General features: G+C 51.3%; 1 protein-coding gene across 1 annotated transcript in view; it reads right to left on the bottom strand.

Annotated features, from left to right (window-relative positions):
* szt2 (SZT2 subunit of KICSTOR complex) overlaps positions 1-20,900 on the bottom strand; it is a 53,966-nt gene that overhangs the window by 14,681 nt on the left and 18,385 nt on the right. Inside the window, exons 13-43 of the mRNA XM_080472998.1 lie at positions 16,755-16,960; positions 16,360-16,596; positions 15,493-15,571; positions 15,175-15,423; positions 14,415-14,535; positions 13,830-14,132; positions 13,397-13,467; positions 13,083-13,209; positions 12,778-13,003; positions 12,380-12,507; positions 11,749-11,971; positions 11,176-11,281; positions 9,653-9,742; positions 9,506-9,584; positions 8,994-9,311; positions 8,738-8,873; positions 6,948-7,064; positions 6,813-6,882; positions 5,628-5,813; positions 5,207-5,555; positions 4,737-4,811; positions 4,512-4,650; positions 3,834-3,960; positions 3,479-3,599; positions 3,246-3,398; positions 2,633-2,735; positions 2,455-2,563; positions 1,719-1,911; positions 1,052-1,170; positions 672-836; positions 388-472 (exon numbers count right to left, since the gene is read on the bottom strand). Coding sequence (XP_080329124.1) covers positions 388-472; positions 672-836; positions 1,052-1,170; positions 1,719-1,911; positions 2,455-2,563; positions 2,633-2,735; positions 3,246-3,398; positions 3,479-3,599; positions 3,834-3,960; positions 4,512-4,650; positions 4,737-4,811; positions 5,207-5,555; positions 5,628-5,813; positions 6,813-6,882; positions 6,948-7,064; positions 8,738-8,873; positions 8,994-9,311; positions 9,506-9,584; positions 9,653-9,742; positions 11,176-11,281; positions 11,749-11,971; positions 12,380-12,507; positions 12,778-13,003; positions 13,083-13,209; positions 13,397-13,467; positions 13,830-14,132; positions 14,415-14,535; positions 15,175-15,423; positions 15,493-15,571; positions 16,360-16,596; positions 16,755-16,960 — 4,810 coding nt within the window. The remainder of the gene's footprint in view (positions 1-387; positions 473-671; positions 837-1,051; positions 1,171-1,718; positions 1,912-2,454; positions 2,564-2,632; positions 2,736-3,245; positions 3,399-3,478; positions 3,600-3,833; positions 3,961-4,511; positions 4,651-4,736; positions 4,812-5,206; positions 5,556-5,627; positions 5,814-6,812; positions 6,883-6,947; positions 7,065-8,737; positions 8,874-8,993; positions 9,312-9,505; positions 9,585-9,652; positions 9,743-11,175; positions 11,282-11,748; positions 11,972-12,379; positions 12,508-12,777; positions 13,004-13,082; positions 13,210-13,396; positions 13,468-13,829; positions 14,133-14,414; positions 14,536-15,174; positions 15,424-15,492; positions 15,572-16,359; positions 16,597-16,754; positions 16,961-20,900) is intronic.

A 20,900-nucleotide genomic window follows, 5' to 3' on the forward strand; every position in this document is an offset into this window, starting at 1 on the left:
GGAAGGAAGGAAGGAAGGAAGGAAGGAAGGAAGGAAGGAAGGAAGGAAGGAAGGAAGGAAGGAAGGAAGGAAGGAAGGAAGGAAGGAAGGAAGGAAGGAAGGAAGGAAGGAAGGAAGGAAGGAAGGAAGGAAGGAAGGAAGGAAGGAAGGAAGGAAGGAAGGAAGGAAAGAAGGAAGGAAAGAAGGAAAGAAGGAAGGAAGGAAGGAAAGAAGGAAAGAAGGAAAGAAGGAAAGAAGGAAAGAAAGAAGGAAAGAAGGAAAGAAAGAAAGAAGGAAAGAAGGAAAGAAAGAAGGAAAGAAAGAAAGAAAGAAAGAAAAGGGAAAAGAACAACTGGAGAAGCATCTTCAGCTACAGACAGGAAGTGATGTCGTGTTTAGAGCAATGACCTTTCCCTCCGGTTCCTTGACCTCCAGGTTTGTTGTACAGGTAAACGTCGCCGTCGGCAAGATCACTGCTCAGGTGCAGGTAGTGCTGCAAATTACATGAGATTAGACCAGATTATATCAGGTTACAGTAGATTAGATCATATGACAGTAGATTACAGTAGGTTACAGTAGGTTAGACCAGATTACAGCAGATTATATCAGATTACATGATATCATATCAGATTATGAAGTGTATCACATGAAATAATTCCAGATTATTCCATCAGATTATGAGCTGGGATTACCTTGAAGTGTTGCGCCGTGTTGCTGTCGGTGTACTTGGGTAGGTGGAGGAAGATGAGCAGGTTCTGGCGGAGGTAGTGAGACACGGCGGCCAGGCGACCATGACACCACGGGGGGAGGGTAAAGGTCATGACCTCTGTGGCCGGAGAGCCTGACGGCTGGATGAACTGAGGGGAGGAGGGAGGGGGGGAGAGGGAGGGGGGAGAGGGGGGGGTAGAGGGGAGGGGGGGGGGGGGGGAACGCATCACTTCTACCTTCTTATTAAACTAAAGAAAACCTTCCCTTGTTCCCCGTTAGTTCCCTGAAGAGAAGGTTTCTATTGTTCTGTTTTGCTTGGAGAACCTTTGCGGTTCCTGAGGGTCAGAGAGACGTTCCACCGTACCTCCACGTCGGCCGGCGTCAGCTTGCAGTTGCGCACCAGCATGACGGTGATGATGTCCAGCGTGGTTTCATCCAGACGTTTACGGAGAACTTTCACCAGCTCGTCCGTGATCTCCGGACCTGGAAAGACCAGATCCTGCTCACTGGCATCCTTCATCCTGCAGCTCCCCCCACAGGGCAGCGGGAGAACTGCAGCTCCCCCCACAGGGCAGCGGGAGAACTGCAGCTCCTCCCACAGGGCAGCGGGAGAACTGCAGCTCCCCCCACAGGGCAGCGGGAGAACTGCAGCTCCCCCCACAGGCCAGCGGGAGAACTGCAGCTCCCCCCACAGGGCAGCGGGAGAACTGCAGCTCCTCCCACAGGGCAGCGGGAGAACTGCAGCTCCCCCCACAGGGCAGCGGGAGAACTGCAGCTCCCCCCACAGGGCAGCGGGAGAACTGCAGCTCCTCCCACAGGCCAGCGGGAGAACTGCAGCTCCCCCCACAGGGCAGCGGGAGAACTGCAGCTCCTCCCACAGGGCAGCGGGAGAACTGCAGCTCCTCCCACAGGCCAGCGGGAGAACTGCAGCTCCTCCCACAGGGCAGCGGGAGAACTGCAGCTCCTCCCACAGGGCAGCGGGAGAACTGCAGCTCCTCCCACAGGCCAGCGGGAGAACTGCAGCTCCTCACCTGCGTCTCCCACTCCGTGCACCAGCAGCAGGATGTGTTTGTCCACTTGGCCCACTGCTCTGGATCCGTCCTGGGGAGGTCTGGTTCCGTCTGAGGGTTCTATGGTCCCATCCTGGGGGGCTTTAGACCCATCCGGGGTGGCTCTGGACCCGTCTGGCGGGTCTCTGGTCTCCTCCGGGGGGGCTCTGGATCCCTGAGGTCAACAAACATGGCAGCGTTCTGATTAGTGTTGGTATCGTCTTCTGGGTTCTTTTACTGTCTGATAGAACCAGACGACTGTTAATGTTCTGGCTCCAGAGGTTCTCCAACCTCGGTCCTCCAGAGCCCCCGCCCTGCAGGCTTTAGCTCCTCCCAGTTTAACACAGCCTTGGTGATGACATCATCATTAGATCCAGGTAAGCTGAAGCAGGGAGGAACTAGAACCTGCAGGACCAGGGTCGGAGACCTCTGGTACACTTTCATTCCAGAAACGTGGTGAAGCTGTTGAGACGAGGGTCGGACCCTGATGCAACGTGTCCATACCAGACCTTGTTCAGACCTTTACCCCCCCCCCCCCAGCAGGAGGTCGCTCCACAATATTTGTAAATTCAGTCCAAAATTTACACAAATCTGTAAAGAATTTTCAAAATGGCTGACATGCTGTTCATACGTTAACGGACCTGGTAGCTAGCAGGGAAACGTGACGCAGCGGCTGAACTTGGCGACACGACGTGAAACGGTTGTAGCGTAAACTCACCGTGAGGTCATCGGACGGCTCCTGACTCCGCCCCAAAGCCACGAACCGAGCCGTGTGCGGGTTTCCGTCTACGTCAGAGTACTTCCCCGTCAGCGACGTCTCGCAAAGCCTGACGACAAGAACGTTGTTCATCGATAATAAACTACGACTTCATGAATATCACGACGTGAGAACGGACCGTAGGTAGAAGACGGACTTCGTGGATCGTTCCTGGTAGACAAACATGTTCTTCCTGTTGACGACGCAGAACGAGTTCAGGACGGAGCGCAGAGCCTGCATCGCTGGAACGAGAACGTCAACAGAACCTTAGCGAGGCTAGAAGCAGCGAGGCTAGCACCAGCGAGGCTAGCAGCTAGCAGCAGAGCCAAACCTTAGCGAGGCTAGCAGCTAGCAGAAGAGCCAAACCTTAGCGAGGCTAGCAGCAGAACCAAACCTTAGCGAGACTAGCAGCTAGCAGCAGAACCAAACCTTAGCGAGGCTAGCAGCTAGCAGAAGAGCCAAACCTTAGCGAGGCTAGCAGCTAGCAGAAGAGCCAAACCTTAGCGTTTCCGTGAAACTTTCAAACTTTACGTAGCATTTTTGGTTTGTTTACACGAGATTAAAACTTAACGTAGTATTTTAGATTCATTCACACGTTTTAAGTGAAAAGCTAAAAACAACTTGTCGCTGTGGAAACATGAAACTTTCGTGAACAAAATGTTAAAAACACTAAAGTTTTCTTTAACGTCAAATATGCTGCTCTTCCTCTCGAGGTGTAGCCATGGAGGCGGCCAGGCGTGGGCGGGGCTAACCTCGGGACACGCCCATGTTGGCGGCCATCTTGAGTCGGGGGTGGATGTGGATGGTCGTCGTCCAGACGACGTCGCAGGCGAAGTGTCCCGGGATGAACTGCATGGTGGCGGCGAGGTAATCCCGCGCCGCGTAGCTGTCGTCCGCTACGTAGTCTACATACAGACCGGAACAGTGTGAGATCCAGATTCCGGACCAGATCTGGCCCGGGTCTGGGATCCGGTCCGGGTCTTACCGTCTGACGCGTTGAGCCGTTGGCGGTACAGAGACTCGTTCTTCCAGATGTCGTCGTCGCTCTCAGCAACCAGCAGCGTGTTGCACACATGACTGTCATGGAGGTCCTGCAGAAGCATGCGCTACACACACACACACACACACACACACACACACACACACACACACACACACACACACACACACACACACACACACACACACACACACACACACACACACACACACACACACACACACACACACACACACACACACACACACACACACACACACACACACACACACAGTTTTAACGTGATCAGGTAAACTGACCCAGAACCAGTTTACTAGTTGTTCCCAGATGGTTCTCCTACCTGGTTAACCACTCGGCAGATTTCTCCGATCCGTCGGACAAACGTCTGGTGAAGATGAAGATACTCATCCTCCTCTTCCTCCTTCTTCTCTTCCTCACCTCTCGTTTCTTTTTCCACGGAGAAACACCTGGCAGAAGAACCGGTCTCCATGACAACGTTTCTAGTTCTTAACATTTTCATTAAAGAAAAGCTTCACATGTTTCACAAGTTTTTCTTAACGGAAAGTTTTCGTGAAGGAAGGTGTGATGACCAAGTGTCATATCGTTTCATACCACAAGATGTCAGTGGTGAGTTGATAACACTGTGTGTGGTGCAGCAGTGAGGTGGAAGGGAACAGGAGGGAACCAGGAAGTGTTGGTGGAAGGGAACAGGAGGGAACCAGGAAGTGTTGGTGGAAGGGAACAGGAGGGAACCAGGAAGTGTTGGTGGAAGGGAACAGGAGGGAACCAGGAAGTGTTGGTGGAAGGGAACAGGAGGGAACCAGGAAGTGTTAGAATAAACAATGAAGTTCATTCCAGAAGAGTCGCAGTACTTCTTGTGAAATCAGCAAACATTTTTACGTTTTCGCCAACGGAAAGTTTCTTGTTTCCACAACATTTTCAAAACGTTGCGTCAGTACTTCCTGCTTCCTGTGCGGAGGTATTGTCACAGGAATTGGGTGGGACTTCCTGGACTCACCTGGAGTGCGAGTACACCTTCACTCGGTCTTGGTGAATCTCTACGATCAGCCAGAAGTCGGGCATCAGCGGTGACTGCCACTCCACCTCGTCTGGCGTTGTACTCTCACACTCCGAGTCGCTGCTGCCGCCGTCGTAGCCTACAACAGTACCAGCACCAGTACCAACCTTTAGCTACCGATACCGAGTATGATACCAGTACAAACTTTGAGGTACCGATACTCACCCTGCATGTCGGAGTCCAGGCTGCCCTGGCTGGAGACGACGCTCTGGACACGACTCGGCCGGAGCTTCGTGGAACCTGAAGAGACAGAAAGACATAGTTTGTCTATGAAGAATATGGGGTGTATGCTTCAATACTTCAGTATACTTCAACTATCACTTAACTTGTACCGTTAGCGCAACGTTTTGTGTCCATTCACACGATAATGTTAAAACCTCGGTAGCGCTGCGCGGGATAACGGTAAACGTCTGTTAACACGATAACACGTTTTCTGTTTTCAAGTGAAAACACGTCGTTTTTACGTTTTCATCAAAGAATAGTTTTGCGTTTCCACATTTCAAGTGAAAACTTTCCAAATCCTTTTGGAGTGATGAAAACGCTGCTAGCACCACGGGCTGGATGGCGTCATTGTTTCCTCCGCGTCCGCCGTTTCTGTGGAAACGAAAACGCAACAGCAACCTGTCCTGACTCACTGTGAGACGCGGACTGCAGAGACTCGACGAGGCAAGTGTTGGATGGGGTCTTGGGTGGCGAGCCAGGCTCGGCGGCACTTCCTGTCCGGGTCTGTCCGGCGGCGTCAGGGACTCTGGGTTCCGGGTCTTCACCGGGGTCATATGGGTTTTGTGTTACGACCTCCTGGGCTTCGGTCTCGAACATGGCCTCTGGCGGGACCATGGGGTACTTTGAGGATTCCGTTGGGTACCTTTGGGGGTACTTCGGGGCATGGATCTTCTGACGATGTAGCCTACTTAGCGACACGTAGTAAAAACCTCCCTGGACGCCGTTCAGCACGTAGCCGGGAAACGACATGCGGCGGAACTCCTGAGGAAACGACAGACAGATTATGGTCTGGAACTAAAAACTAGCGGTGGACAATGGACTGGGCGTTATGACCTCTTTGAACTTCTCCAGCGACCGCTCCGACCCGAACACGAACTGCAGCGGGACGTCCTCGCAACGGCAGTGCGGCCGGCCGGCGGAGCGCACGATGTGCTCTGCCACTTTGCGCAGCGTAGCAGCGTCGATGACGCGCAAGCGGCGCAGCGCAGAGACGATCTCGTCCTCCAGCAGCCAGCGGATCTGGAAGGAAAACAACAATTAAACAACGGTAAGGGGGAGGAGGCGGCGCGCTCCGGGAGAATGTCAGATTATTCTCTCGCGCAATTATGGAAAGAACAGGAGGTCAATCTGACGCAGCTAAAGTCGGCCGCTCGCCGCCTCGTCGCACGCCGCTCTAACTAACTCTGTTTCTACACTGTCACGGGACTGGCTTGGCCTGGATAGTACACCTGGACAGTACACCTGGACAGTGCACCTGGACAGTGCACCTGGACAGTACACCTGGACAGTACACCTGGACAGTACACCTGGACAGTGCACCTGGACAGTAGACCTGGACAGTACACCTGGACAGTGCACCTGGACAGTGCACCTGGACAGTGCACCTGGACATTACACCTGGACAGTAGACCTGGACATTACACCTGGACAGTGCACCTGGACATTACACCTGGACAGTGCACCTGGACAGTACACCTGGACAGTGCACCTGGACAGTAGACCTGGACAGTGCACCTGGACATTACACCTGGACAGTGCACCTGGACATTACACCTGGACAGTAGACCTGGACAGTGCACCTGGACATTACACCTGGACAGTACACCTGGACAGTGCACCTGGACAGTACACCTGGACAGTGCACCTGGACAGTGCACCTGGACATTACACCTGGACAGTACACCTGGACAGTGCACCTGGACATTACACCTGGACAGTACACCTGGACAGTGCACCTGGACATTACACCTGGACAGTACACCTGGACAGTACACCTGGACAGTGCACCTGGACAGGTTAGATGTTACAAACATTTTAACGTCATCCCACAAAACGTAACAAACGTTTTAACCATATCCTATAAAAAAACAGGTACAATTTTTCACTTTAAATGTTGTTGTGGAAATGCAAAAGTTTCTTAACAAAAAAGTTTAAACGATGCGTTTCCACTTCGTGGGAATGCCACGTAAAGTTTTTCACGTTAAACACATTCTTGCGTGAAAAGAAAACTAGCCTTACCTCGTCCATCGTGGCCAGAATAGCCAACTTGTGCGGCAGCGGCAGTTTAGCTAGCGGATCTCCAGAGACCCTGGAGAGAGACCAAAGTCAAAAACTGGACCAGAACCTGGACCAGAACCTGGACCCGGACCCTACCCGTCCCCCCCAGCTCCTCGTAGACCTTCCAGAACCACCATGAGCTCCTCGTCAGAACGGTACGATGACGGTTGTCCAGGCGACCGATTCAACGACACGCTGCTCTCCGACGCGTATCTGCAACGTAAACAACAAAATCGTAGAACAAAGCAACAGATTGTTTAGAGCAGCAACACGTAAAAATACAACTTCCTGTTCGCATTCGACTGGAAACTTAACGGAGCGTTTTGTGGTAAAATGTTAAAACTTGAATCTCACACCTTCACTTTTAGATGGATGGATGGATGATAGAGAGATGATAGAGAAAGAGAGGGATGGTGGATGGACAGACGATGGATGGTTGGATGGATAGATAGATAGACGATGGATGGATAGATGGATGGATAGATAGACGATGGATGGATAGATGGATGGATAGATAGGTAGACGATGGATGGATAGATGGATGGATAGATAGACGATGGATGGATAGATGGATGGATAGATGGATAGACGATGGATGGATAGATGGATGGATAGATAGACGATGGATGGATAGATGGATGGATAGATAGATAGACGATGGATGGATAGATGGATGGATAGATAGATAGACGATGGATGGATAGATGGATGGATAGATAGACGATGGATGGATAGATGGATGGATAGATGGATAGACGATGGATGGATAGATAGACGATGGATGGATAGATGGATGGATAGATAGATAGACGATGGATGGATAGATGGATGGATAGATAGATAGACGATGGATGGATAGATGGATGGATAGATAGACGATGGATGGATAGATGGATGGATAGATAGATAGACGATGGATGGATAGATGGATGGATAGATAGACGATGGATGGATAGATGGATGGATAGATAGATAGACGATGGATGGATAGATGGATGGATGGATAGATGGATAGACGATGGATGGATGGATGGATGGATGGATAGATAGATAGACGATGGATGGATAGATGGATGGATGGATAGATAGACGATGGATGGATAGATGGATGGATGGATAGATGGATAGACGATGGATGGATAGATGGATGGATGGACAGATAGACGATGGATGGATGGATGGATGGATGGATGGATGGATGGATGGATGGATGGATGGATGGATGGATGGATGGATGGATGGATGGATGGATGGATGGATGGATGGATGGATGGATGGATGGATGGATGGATGGATGGATGGATGGATGGATGGATGGATGGATGGATAGATAGATAGATAGATAGATAGATAGATAGATAGATAGATAGAGAGATGATAGATGATAGATGATAGATATAGAGATAGAGAGATAGAGAGATAGATAGATAGATAGATCATAGATGATAGAGAGATAGCGGGATAGAGGGATAGATAGATGGATAGATAGAGAGATGATAGAGAAAGAGATGGATGGATGGTGCCCCATGGCAATTGATGAATAAATAAGGCATTCATTCAAAATAATAAATTTTACTATATTTAACTATATTAACTTTAATTAATTCAACTTTAGGAATTGTTCATGAGTCAATGACAGTTTACTTCAATTCATTATTAAAATCTTTCATAAATTACTTCCAGTGATTTATTACTTTTAGTAATCTATTACTTCCAGTAATGTGTCGGTAATGGACAAACGTAAATAATGACAGTGGGATAACGTTAAAACTTTGGTAGCGTTTTGGGTTCGTTGACACGGTGTTTAGACTAAAAAGTGAAAGTAATTAAAAGCGACGTCGTCATGGAAACGAGCTCTGAGCGCCGCTAGCCTGACAAGGACTCGCCTGTTGTGGTGGAAGTCGTTCTCGACTTCGATCTCCAGCGGCAGCGTCAAGACGAAGACGTCCAGCGTGACGGAGAGTTCATTCACGTCCGCCGACCGGAACGACTCGGCGTTTTCCAAACAGCCAATCAGCTCACCTGCAGAGAGGACGCCATTTTGTTAGCACTTATTCTCGAGTGGCGGCACGCCATGTTGTTACGACTTATCGCAGAGTGTGGAGGGTAGCTGTGATGCTACTAGCTGCGATGCTAGCTCACCGAGGCAGGTCGGTAGCGTCGTTATGGGGGTGGAGCCATGGCAGTTCTTTGCATTAATCGAACAGGTGACGTGGAGAAACATGGGCGGCATGTCGAGCTGAGGCTCCGCCCCCGGCAGAGACTCTGCCTCCTCGTCCAGGATGCTGAAGGAGTCCTGGTCCTGGTTCACGGTGTTCGAGTCCGATGGGGACCGGGACCGAGACGGGGACCGAGACCAGAACTCATCTGGGTCCTGAGGCACCGCCTCCGGATGATCCTCATACTCCACCACCAGGTCGGTGTCGCTGTCCGGTAGGACGCAGCAGCCTGACACACTTTCTGCATAAAAAACAATGAAATAGCTAAAGGTTAGTCATGGTATCGGCCCTGGTATCGGCCCTGGTATCGGTTCTAGTATCGGTCCTGTTATCGGCCCTGGTATCGGTCCTGGTATCGGCCCTGTTATCGGCCCTGTTATCGGTCCTGGTATCGGCCCTGTTATCGGCCCTGGTGGCCCTGGTATCGGTACTCACCGTCCTCTGTGGCGGGCTCAGCCTCAGACAGCAGCTCCTCGCTCGTCCTCCGTTCTCTCTCTCCGTCCTCCGACTCGTCCTGGAAACAGAATCATGAATTCCACTGTTTGAGGCAGGAAGAAGCATAACAAGCGATGGAGTAGCGACCTTCTGGGCGGATGGCGGGCAGTAGAAGTGATACTGAGGGTTGGAGGGAACACTTCGGAAATACTGCGACAAGATGGCCGAAAACTTGTCCTGTAGAGAGAAAAGTTTCAGAAGGACAATCAGCTTTATTGTCCAGGTATGTTTGTACAGAAGAAACAATAAATAATTACAATAAACAAAAAATATAAACAAGTAATTAAAGACCAATATGTACAAGACTAAATAAGATAATAGTGCAGTGGTTCTGGGTTCCACAGCAGCAGGTCTGACATCCTGTGACGGAGTAGTGACGGAGTAGTGTTCCTCAGACTGACATCCTGTGACGGAGTAGTGACGGAGTAGTGTTCCTCAGACTGACATCCTGTGACGGAGTAGTGACGGAGTAGTGACGGAGTAGTGTTCCTCAGACTGACATCCTGTGACGGAGTAGTGACGGAGTAGTGTTCCTCAGACTGACATCCTGTGACGGAGTAGTGACGGAGTAGTGTTCCTCAGACTGACATCCTGTGACGGAGTAGTGACGGAGTAGTGTTCCTCAGACTGACATCCTGTTCTTATGGCCTCCAGGGATCTGCAGCGCCTGCCGGAGGGGAGGAGTTTGAACAGGTTGTGTCGGGGATGGGAGGGGTGGGAGGGGTCTGCAGTGATGCCCCTCTGCCCATTTCCTGACCCTGGACCGGTACAGGTCCTGAATGGGGGGGAAGCAAGACATCAATGATGTCCTCTGTAGTCCTGATGTCCTCTGTAGTCTGTCCAGTGTGGTTGCAGATCCAAAGCAGACAGTGACGGAGGAGCACGGAACAGACTGAATGATGGAGGTGCAGAACATGACCAGCAGCTCCTGGGGCAGCTAGAACCTCCTGAGCTGAGGCAGGATGTCCATCATCTGCTGGGTCTTCTTAAGGATGGTGTCTATGTGGGAGGTCCACTTCAGGTCCCAGGAACCTGAAGGAGTCAACAGTGGACACTCTGCTGTTCAGAAAGGGGGCGGTTCTCCTGAAGTCCACCGTCATCGCCACAGTCTGGAGCGGGTTCAGTTCCAGATGGTTCTGATGCACCAGAAGGCCAGCTGATGCCCCCTCCCGTCTGTAGGCCGACTCCGCACCGCTGGATATCAGGAAGGTGGAGATCCACTGACAGGTGGAGTATTGTGAGCTGGGGGATTTGGCTGTGCAGGATGTCTGGGATGACGGTGTCCACCAACAGGATCCTGGCGTAGGTGTCGAGGTGGTGCAGGACGTAGTTCAGTCCCATGTTGACTGCATCCTCCACCCACCAGCAGGGGGCCTGTGATGTCCTTCAGGTGGCTCAACACCAGTCTCTCAAAGGACTTCATGACCGGGGACGTCAGGGGGACGTCTCTCTAGTCTGGAGTCCTGTGACCCGGGTTTCTTTGGGACCTTTGAGACATGAAGACACTTGGCACGGCTCCAGGGACGAGTTGAATTTACGAGAAGTGAAAACACAAAACCTACGTAGCGTTTTAGATGTCTGTTTCCACGACAACGGAGCGCCACCCTAACCTGGATGATCCGGTGCAGGTCTGGATAGACTTCACATCGGGGCCGCAGCAGCCACTCGTCCTCCGCTTTGACCACCTCGGTGACGTCAACCACGTGGTCCGTCTCACTGCCGGACCAAAGAGTCCAAATATCTTCAACAACACCATATATGGTCACAGCCTCTTTCTCTTCTTTCTTTCCTTCCTTCCCCTTCCTGTCATCCTTCTCTCCCTCTCCTTCAGACCCCCCCCATCTCAGTGTCATCCTTCTCCCCCCCCCACCTCTCAGTGTCATCCTTCTCCCCCCTCGCCTCAGTGTCACCCCCCCTTCACCTCAGTGTCCCCCCCCCTCACCTCTCAGTGTCATCCTTCTCCCCCCCTTCACCTCAGTGTCATCCCCCCTTCACCTCAGTGTCATCCCCCCCCCCTCGCCTCAGTGTCATCCTCCCCCCCCCCTCGCCTCAGTGTCACCTCACCTCAGTGTCATCCCCCCCCCCCCCTCGCCTCAGTGTCATCCTCCCCCCCCCCTTCGCCTCACCTCAGTGTCATCCTCCCCCCCCCACCTCAGTGTCCACCCCCCCCCCCTTCGCCTCACCTCAGTGTCATTCGTCCATCATCTCTGACGTTGAAGGTTGCCTTTCCCGTAGCGTCGTCGTCACGGCGACGCCGTCGCTCCCTGAAGTGTTGCACATGTCCGCAGAGCGCATGCAGGAAGTTGGTGACGTCGAGCTCCTGCAGCGACTCCTCGCAGTGGTCTGTGGCGACCAGGACGTCATGCGACGCCACGGCAAGACCCCGCTGCAGACTGCGGTACACGCCTGGGGACGTTAGCATTAGCATTAGCCACTAGTGAGACGCCGCTGCAGACTGCGGTACATTACCTGGGGACGTTAGCGTGAGCCGCTAGTTGCCGGCTAACATAAAAATGTCCCCGCGCTGCTCATAGCCACGGCTAACGTGAAAGTGTCCCCGCGTGGGAACCCTTTCACATTAGCTGCGTTAGCGAGTGGTGTGGGGACGTTTTCACCTTAGCAGCAGGCCATTAGCGGAACATGAATGTTTTCATTTTAGACGCGGGCCGCTAGCGACGTGGGAACGTTTTCAAGTTGTCCTTGTTAGCTAGCATGACAGGGACGTTTTCACGTTGTCCTTGTTAGCTAGCAGCGCGGGGACCTTTTATAAGTTGTCTTTGTTAGCTAGCAGCGCGGGGATGTTTTGACGCTCACCTTTGACGTAGCTATGGTGGAAGTGCTCCTGCAGGAGGCGGCAGTGATTGGCCGGTTCCTTGTGTTTGAGGGGTGGAGCCAAAAGCTCAGACCACAGCGACGGACCGTCGCGGTCCTGAGAGAGCGACCTGCAGACACAAAACGCCAAAGAAACACCAACTTCATTCCTTCATCACCAACGTTCACTTTTTAACATTGACGACTTCTTTCAATACATTTCTGACGTTTTCAATGTTCATGACTTCTCTGACAGAAATACGCCGTCGAAACTTGTTAAAGAAAGTTTTTTAAAACTTACTAACTTGAAAAGACGTAAGCAGAAATACTTCCAATACTCCGTCATCAACGCCAACATGTGCGTTACTTCCTGTTTAGTTTTTCCCACGACGGCATCCTACCTGAAGAAGACGTCGTGTGTCGGGCGGCTAGCGGCGGGTTGAACAAGCTGCTCCTTCACCTGCTCCAGCGAGCAACTGTACACGTAAACCGGAAGCTCCGCCCCCCGCGCGTCGGATGACTGGACGCCACCGGCATCTTCCGCCGGCGGAGAAACGTCGCTCGTGTTGTCGACCTCCTGCGTGTTAGGCACCACCTCCGACCGGGACACCATCAGCGTCGTGACGTCTGCAAAACATCGTGACAATCCGTCTGTTAGCTTAAAAAACATGAACGACTCCGCGGGAGTTTCCGTGAAGAAGTTTACCTGAGAAGCTAGTGGGAAGGAACGTGAGCAGGAGCTGCTGGGAGCTAACCGACTTAGCGTAGCATCGCCACCGTGGCGTCGAGCAGCAGCTAATGTCTTCGTCTGCGAGGTCGGTATCGCTGAAGCTCTGTCGGTAAAACATAGTTAGCTAGGAACCTTTAGTTAGCGTTAGCACATGGCCACATGTTTATTATAAGCTGATGGCTACATGTTAGCAATAATTTGTGGCTACATGTTAGCATTTGCTCATGGCTATATGTTAGCGTGAGCTCATAGGTACATGTTAGCATTAGCTGGTTGCTACCTAGCGTTACCTGTAACGTGCTCGTGGATCCCGTCACCTCTTTACTGCTTCCTGTGGTGTGAAACGGCGTCATGGTTTCCTCTGCGAACGCACCAATCAGAGATGAGCATGCAAGTTCGTACACTTCTGAAACATTTTTCCTCCCGCGAGTGAACGCCGACGACCTCCGATAGCGGCTAGCAAGAACGGTGGCGTGTGTTGTGGAAACACAAAAGTTTTCGTTCACGAAAATATAAAAACACTAAACTTTTCTTTAACAAAAACGCAAAAATGCCCAAATTCTATTAAACAAAAACAAAAAAAGTGCAAAACTTTCCTTTAATAAAAACACGTGAATCCAAAACTTTTTCACGCAATAATGAAACCAAATCTTTTCGTTAACGAAAACGTAAAAACGAGGGGTTTTCACTCGAACATTTCCCCCCCGGCGAGCAAACACTGACCTCTGATGGCAGGCAGCGAGAATGGCGGCGGTGGCGTGTGGCCGTTGCGTTCGCGCTCCAGGACGTGCCTCGCGAAGGCGCTGTGCTCGCCGTCAGCTAGCGGGACCTCGCGATCACTCAGATCGTTCTCCACGCTGCCGTGGAACAACGCGAGCAGGAGCTCGTTGGGCGACGACAAAGCGTTCTCCGAGGCGAAGCAGAACATTCCGAAGAGCAGTTCCACCTGCTGACAGCGGGGGAGCAGCTGGATCAGGTCAAACTGGAACGGAACCGTGTGGATGCTGTCGTCCAGCTGGGGCTGCTCTAAAGACAACGGGAAGACAGAGACGTTGACGTCGGGGCGTCTCTGAATCAACAAAACCATGAAGACATTAATGTCTAGGAACAACGTACAACATAAAAACTTCAACTTAAGATTTGACGTACAGCACAAACACACTACCGTTAGAAACAACGTAAAACACAAACCAACTTTAGTAGTGTTCAGGACGAAACCCAAAAACACAAAGTCGTGTGTTTTCAAGGGAAATGTTGGACCTGCTGATGTATTAACGTGTTAAGGTACTTACGTGTTTACTTACTAACCTGTGGTAACTTTGCCTCGCGGTGGCAGCAGCGTAGCGCTCTGCTCTTTGGACTGACACATCTGGATCAAACTCTCCAACGTCATCATGGTGGACAAACAGCTCAGGTCTCTGGGAAACATCTGGAACAAACATCAGACAAAACTTGGTACAACTACAACGTGTACTCCGTAGAACACAGACCTTCGCCAACACTAGATTTATTTGTGGAACCCAGTTAGCATCGCTAGCATGTTAGCCATTAGCTCATATCGATGCTAACTAGCCTGTCAACAATGTAGTATTTAATAGTACACAATGTAGTATTTAGTAGTACACAATGTAGCATCTAATAGTCCACAACGTAGTATTTAGTAGTACACAATGTAACATTTAGTAGTACACAATGTAGCATCTAATAGTCCACAACGTAGTATTTAGTAGTACACAATGTAACATTTAGTAGTACACAACGTAGTACACAATTTATTTATTTTTTATTTATATTTACTTGTTGTTATGTTATGATTGTATAGTAATATGACCAGCACTGGTTACTTCAAGTACTAAGGTAAAATGTAAACTACAGATCAGGAGCGAAGTACGTGGTGTGCTAGCAGGCGGCTAGCAGAGCAGACTTAGCGGTGTGCTAGCAGGCGACTAGCGGAGCGGAGTTTTCTCTATGTTGTAGAGAAAATGTAGAGACGTCGTAGAGACGTCGTACAGAAATCGTAGGGAGACATTGGATGAAGTAACGTTGGGTATTTGAACTGCTAACGTACCGCGTGCGGGATCTGGTGGTAGCGCAGCCCCCCGAGGTGGCGGTGCTGCTCTGCCACGGCGCCGCTCTGCGGCTCCACCCACACCTCTGTCACCAGGCTGAGCTCGCCGTCGCCGTCAGATGCATCGCCGTCGCCGCCGTCGTCCTCATCTGTGGAGAAGCTGTCCTTCGTGGACGTGCAGTGCGGCGGGAACAGGATGTACTGAACCGTGCACAGGTGGCGCTCACGCTCCAAGTCGCCCGGCGTTGCCTGGCGACACAAGACGTTAGCCGAGGGGTTTCTACAGAGTGCCGCGGAATCATTGATGACATTACTTACCGTCATGGGCAACTCCGTCACCATGTTGATGATTCCCTCGGCGCTAGCGGCGAAGTGGAAGCCCTCCGACAAACGGATCCTGGAACACAACAACCGCGTTAACGTCTTTACTGGCACCGATACCGAGTACTGATGCTGTGCCAAGGGTTCTACTGTGGACGTACTGATATCGCATCAACATTTCTACTGGCACTGATACAGAGAATCGATACTGTGTCAACATTTCTACTGGGGGCGTACTGATACCAAGTACAAATAACAAGTATCAATACTGAGTGTCGATAACGAATACTGATACCAAGTACAAATAACAAGTACTGTGTCAATAGTTCTACTGGGGACGTACTGATACCAAGTACCAATAACAAGTATCAATAACGAATACTGATAACGAGTACAAATACCAAGTACTGTGTCAATAGATCTACTGGGGGCGTACTGATGCCGTGTACTGATACCAGCGATAACCTTTAGCTTTGCTGATACCGTGTAACGATACCAGTATGTCGCAGAGAGGTGATTAAGCCCCTGAGGAGAAGCAGGTGTGCTGCCCCACCCCGCCCCACCTCACCTCACCTCACCTCACCTCGCCCCACCTCACCTCTCCGCCCATAAAGGAGGAGCTGCCAGACACTGGGGGTGACGGCGGGACAGAAGGGACAGAAGGGACAGAAGGGACAGTCCAACCAGCCTGAAAGAGGCGTGTTTTCAGTTTCTTTAATAAAAGTATGGTTATGGGGTAAAAAAAAAAAAACACCTCTGTGGCGTGCTCGATTACCACACAGTACTAACCTTTAGCTACTATAACGAGTACCGATACCAGCACTACGGTACTACGATAGATGTTAGAAGTTTAGCGGGACTCACTCGGTCAGCGTTGAGAGGACATGAGCGACAGCCTGCGTGGCGACGGCTGGCGACGGGCCGCTCGGCACCGCCCACACCCACCGCCGGTGGAGGAAGTAGCAGGACAGCGAGGCCAGCGTGGAGGAGGCGGTGCGACTCGCCGCCACGCTGAGCGCCGCTGCGCCGCCGGAGGGGGCGGGGAAGTTCTCCATGTTGAAGATGAACGGCGTGCGAAAGTCCAGAGGAAGCTTCTCGTACCTGAAGAACGATAACATTATGACCGCGTAGCTAGCATGTGGCCATCAGCTAACGCTAAACATGTAGCCACATGCTAATGCTAAGCATGTAGCCACCAGTTAACGCTAAACACGTAGCCATGTGCTAATGCTCTACATGTGGCTACATGCTAACGCTACCTGATTAGCAGCTTCTCCAGCGGCTTGTTGAGCACGACGACACACGGCCGGTCCGACAGCGACGGCTTGGCGGCGGTGATGGACGGCGACTTTGACGGCGACGGTTGTCCGCCGGCCTTCCTCTTCGTCTTCGGAGTCGCTTCTTTACTCTGAACCCGATGAGGGAAGCGAAGTCTGAGGATCTGCTCACGCAGTTCGTCCACAATCTGACCGGCGAAACAGAGACTTCGGTGAAAACATCGGACAGATTCATGTTTCTACGTTTCAGTTAAATAAAGTTTTGTGTTTCCAAAAGGATTTTCAAGTGAAAATACTGAGTACTGAGTACTGAGTACTGAGTGTGAATCATGCAACAGCGTTCTAACTAGCATCAGTTGATGACATCATCCAGACCAGTGGTCCCCAATCCCTGGGCTGTGGACCGGTACCGGTCAGTTGGTACTGGTCCGTGGGTCCAATGGTACTGGGCCGCACATGAAGAATACATAACTTACATTACTTCAGTTTTATTTATTATCTGATTCTAAACTAGGTTTTTATTTGGAGAAATGACCAGATTCTCTCCGCCGGTCACTTCCTTCCCGGAGGCGTTACTCCGATCAGAACCATATGATACTGTAGACCAGAGGTGTCCAAGCTCGGTCCTGAAGGCCGGCGTCCTGCAGGGTTTAGTCTGTCCTGTGTCCTGCTGTCTCTCTGCTCTCCTTGTTTGGTGATTTGTCTCGTATTATTCTTAGTTGTGTCCAACCTTTGGACAAATAGAGCGTCTCAGCAGTCCTTTATATGATCATCAAGGCAAGCATGGAGGACTGTTGTGGTACCTGGGACAGGTACGCACACTTTGTCCCTCCACTGGAGTGCCACACGCCATGGGTGGAGCAGGAGGAGGTGACGGAGGGGATCCGGGGTCGGTGTCCAGACCTGGCTGAGGAAGTGCAGATCCCGAGGATTCTCAACCGGGCCTAGCGGGTCCGGAGCTCCTGGGAGCGCTGCAGGTGTCTGAGGTCGGTTCCTGTTGGACAGTCTGATGGGGACGCGGTCCTTGAGGACGATCTCACACCGGGTCTTTCCAACCCGACTTGCTGGAAATCCTACATCCTGCCAGCGTGTCCTGCTGCCGGGTACCTGTCAGGTGGAGCGTCACATCCAGCCACAGAGGAAGGTACCGGACCGGTGGCGCCACCTGCTTCACCTGCGTCGCACCAGAACCGGCCTGCTAAACGTGTGCTCCATTACCCTGTGGGACATCTTCACCAAGGACAAACTGGATTTCATGTTCCTCACGGAGACATGGCAGTGGGAGAACGAGAACGTTCACCTTAAAGAGTTGTGTCCCCGGACTGCTCCGTGTTGGGGACACCGGGGGACATGTGACCTGGAGGCGTCTGGCGCTGGTTTTCCAGGACTCTTTCTACCTCAGACCGATGGACACTCCTTCCACTGTCTCTCAATCTATCGTCCTCCTGGTGTCGCTCCTTTATTTCTCAATGAAGTCAGTGAGTGTCTGTCGTCCATCATTGAACTGGAGAGGTTTTAGTCTCCACACTGATGTCCCATCTTGTCCCCTGGCAGCTGAACTGGTAATTCTTATGGTCCCACTCATACAGAAGGCCAGACTTTAGACTAGTCTTTCTCTTGGACTGGACGTTGACCAGCTATGTGTTGAGGATTTGAAGACGTGACCACTGCTGTGTCCTATTGAAGCTGTCCTCCACGCTGGCACCTCCTCCGGACAATGTGGGAATAAAGAGACGCATCATCAGTTAGTGTTTGTCTGCATGTCTTGATCAGCTCGTGGACAAAGGAAGTCTGGTCCATCTTCAGGAGAAGCTGTGGGGAGGTGGAGCGCTGAGGAGAGACACTAAACTAGAAGACAAGAGGTTCCATCTTAAAGGAGAGACACTAAACTAGAAGACCAGAGGTTCCATCTTAAAGGAGAGACACTAAACTAGAAGACCAGAGGTTCCATCTTAAAGGAGAGACACTAAACTAGAAGACCAGAGGTTCCATCTTAAAGGAGAGACACTAAACTAGAAGACCAGAGGTTCCATCTTAAAGGAGAGACACTAAACTAGAAGACCAGAGGTTCCATCACTGACTTGAATGAAACGATAAAAGACGCCCGCTCAGCATATTCCTCTGAGAGAGTGAGAAAAACCCTAAAGTTCAGTTTGACCTATTGAACCTCTTGTTGCTCCTCAACCCCTCCAGTGGCTGGTACCTCAGGAGGACGGGAAGAACCTCCTGAACTGTTTGGTGATCAGAGGTGAAGACATCAGGTCCAGTATTAGTCCTCCTGAACAGCTTCTGCTCTGGATCTTCTCCAGGGTGCTCCTGGTGGTCCTTCCCTCCTGTCAGCTTCAGGGAACGCCACACTTGATTCTCTGGGTTCTGGAGGAGCAAGTATCCATACTTACATGAAACGGAGGATCTGAGGTACTACCAGGGTCTGAAGTCTATTTAATGTACAGGATCAACGGAACGGACCGCTGAGACCCAGCAGCACCAGGACGGAACGCTGAGACCCAGCAGCACCAGGACGGAACGCTGAGACCCAGCAACACCAGGACGGAACGCTGAGACCCAGTAGCACCAGGGCGGAACGCTGAGACCCAGCAGCACCAGGGCGGAACGCTGAGACCCAGCAGCACCAGGACGGAACGCTGAGACCCAGCAGCACCAGGACGGAACGCTGAGATCCAGCAACACCAGGGCGGAACGCTGAGACCCAGCAGCACCAGGACGGAACGCTGAGACCCAGCAGCACCAGGACGGAACGCTGAGACCCAGCAGCACCAGGACGGAACATTCTGCAGTGTGTTGAAAGCCTTTAGAGTATGTGTTCAGTAGAACCTTGGACCAGGAGGTTTTAACTGTTAACACACCTTAATGAGGGACAACCTCCAGCAGGGCGGCGCTGCTGTGAAGTTTACTCCAATCAACCATGAGGTCCGTTGGACCAGAAGCCAAACCACTGAACCGCGTGGTTCTAGAGGACTCAGAGGAGCTTCTGCTTCACATTTCTCTGGATTTCCAGTTATACCACCTTCCCCCGCTGCTGACAGGAACCCCAGAGGAAATACTGCCTTTATTACTACATTTAGAAAGTACCAGTATTCATCCGCCACATCTTAAAGCCGGTTGCTGGAAACATTGTCCCTCATTAAAGCGGTCTGGAGTGACCCAGAGATTTAACGGAACTCTTTTTGGAAACGACTCGTGACAGATCCCACAGCTGGGGGACGACTTTAATCAACTTGAGTGGAAAATGTATAAACTTTCAGTCTACGTTTGTTTCAAAGCAGTCAGCTTTATGTTTTAGACACTAGGGGGCTCTGTTCGACGCAAACACTGGATTTTGTTCCCATTGGGGACAGAAATTTTATTTTGAAATGCGGATTGTGGACTTCCTGTTGGATTTAGGTCAGGGGTGTCAAGGCGTGATTTTTAGGTCTTGGTGCAATGAACAAGAGAAGTTTAATTTGATCTCCGTACGACATTCCTTTGGGCTGTTATGGCCGATTTACTGTTTCTAGGTGACGCTAGAGAGCACAGTTTGCCACTCTGGGAGTTAATTTTATGTTTTCTTAAGTTGTTGCCGGTGTCGGTACCAGAACTGTCCGGGGCATGAACACACGCCTGCGGATGACGTTTCTCATTCTGATTGGCTGCAGGTTCCTCCCGTCTCAGTCTGAAGCTAACGCTAGCTTTAACAGTTAGCATCGTAGCTCCATGAAAAGCTAACAAGGCTGTGTGAGGTGGAGAGGACGCTACGACGGGTTTCATGTCTCTGAATGTCCTGAAGCAGCAGTGATCTGTCTGGTTTAACTTCAGGAGGGTGTAGAGGCTGAAGGTGTCTGGTTTAACTTCAGGAGGGTGTAGAAGCTGAAGGTGTCTGGTGGAGCTTCAGGAGGGTGTAGAGGCTGAAGGTGTTTGGTGGAGCTTCAGGAGGGTGTAGAAGCTGAAGGTGTCTGGTGGAGCTTCAGGAGGGTGTAGAGACTGAAGGTGTCTGGTGGAGCTTCAGGAGGGTGTAGAAGCTGAAGGTGTCTGGTGGAGCTTCAGGAGGGTGTAGAAGCTGAAGGTGTCTGGTGGAGCTTCAGGAGGGTGTAGAAGCTGAAGGTGTCTGGTGGAGCTTCAGGAGGGTGT

This window comes from Lipophrys pholis (assembly GCF_963383615.2).
Source record: "Lipophrys pholis genome assembly, chromosome: 10".
In the NCBI taxonomy this organism is placed as follows: Eukaryota; Metazoa; Chordata; class Actinopteri; order Blenniiformes; family Blenniidae; genus Lipophrys; species Lipophrys pholis.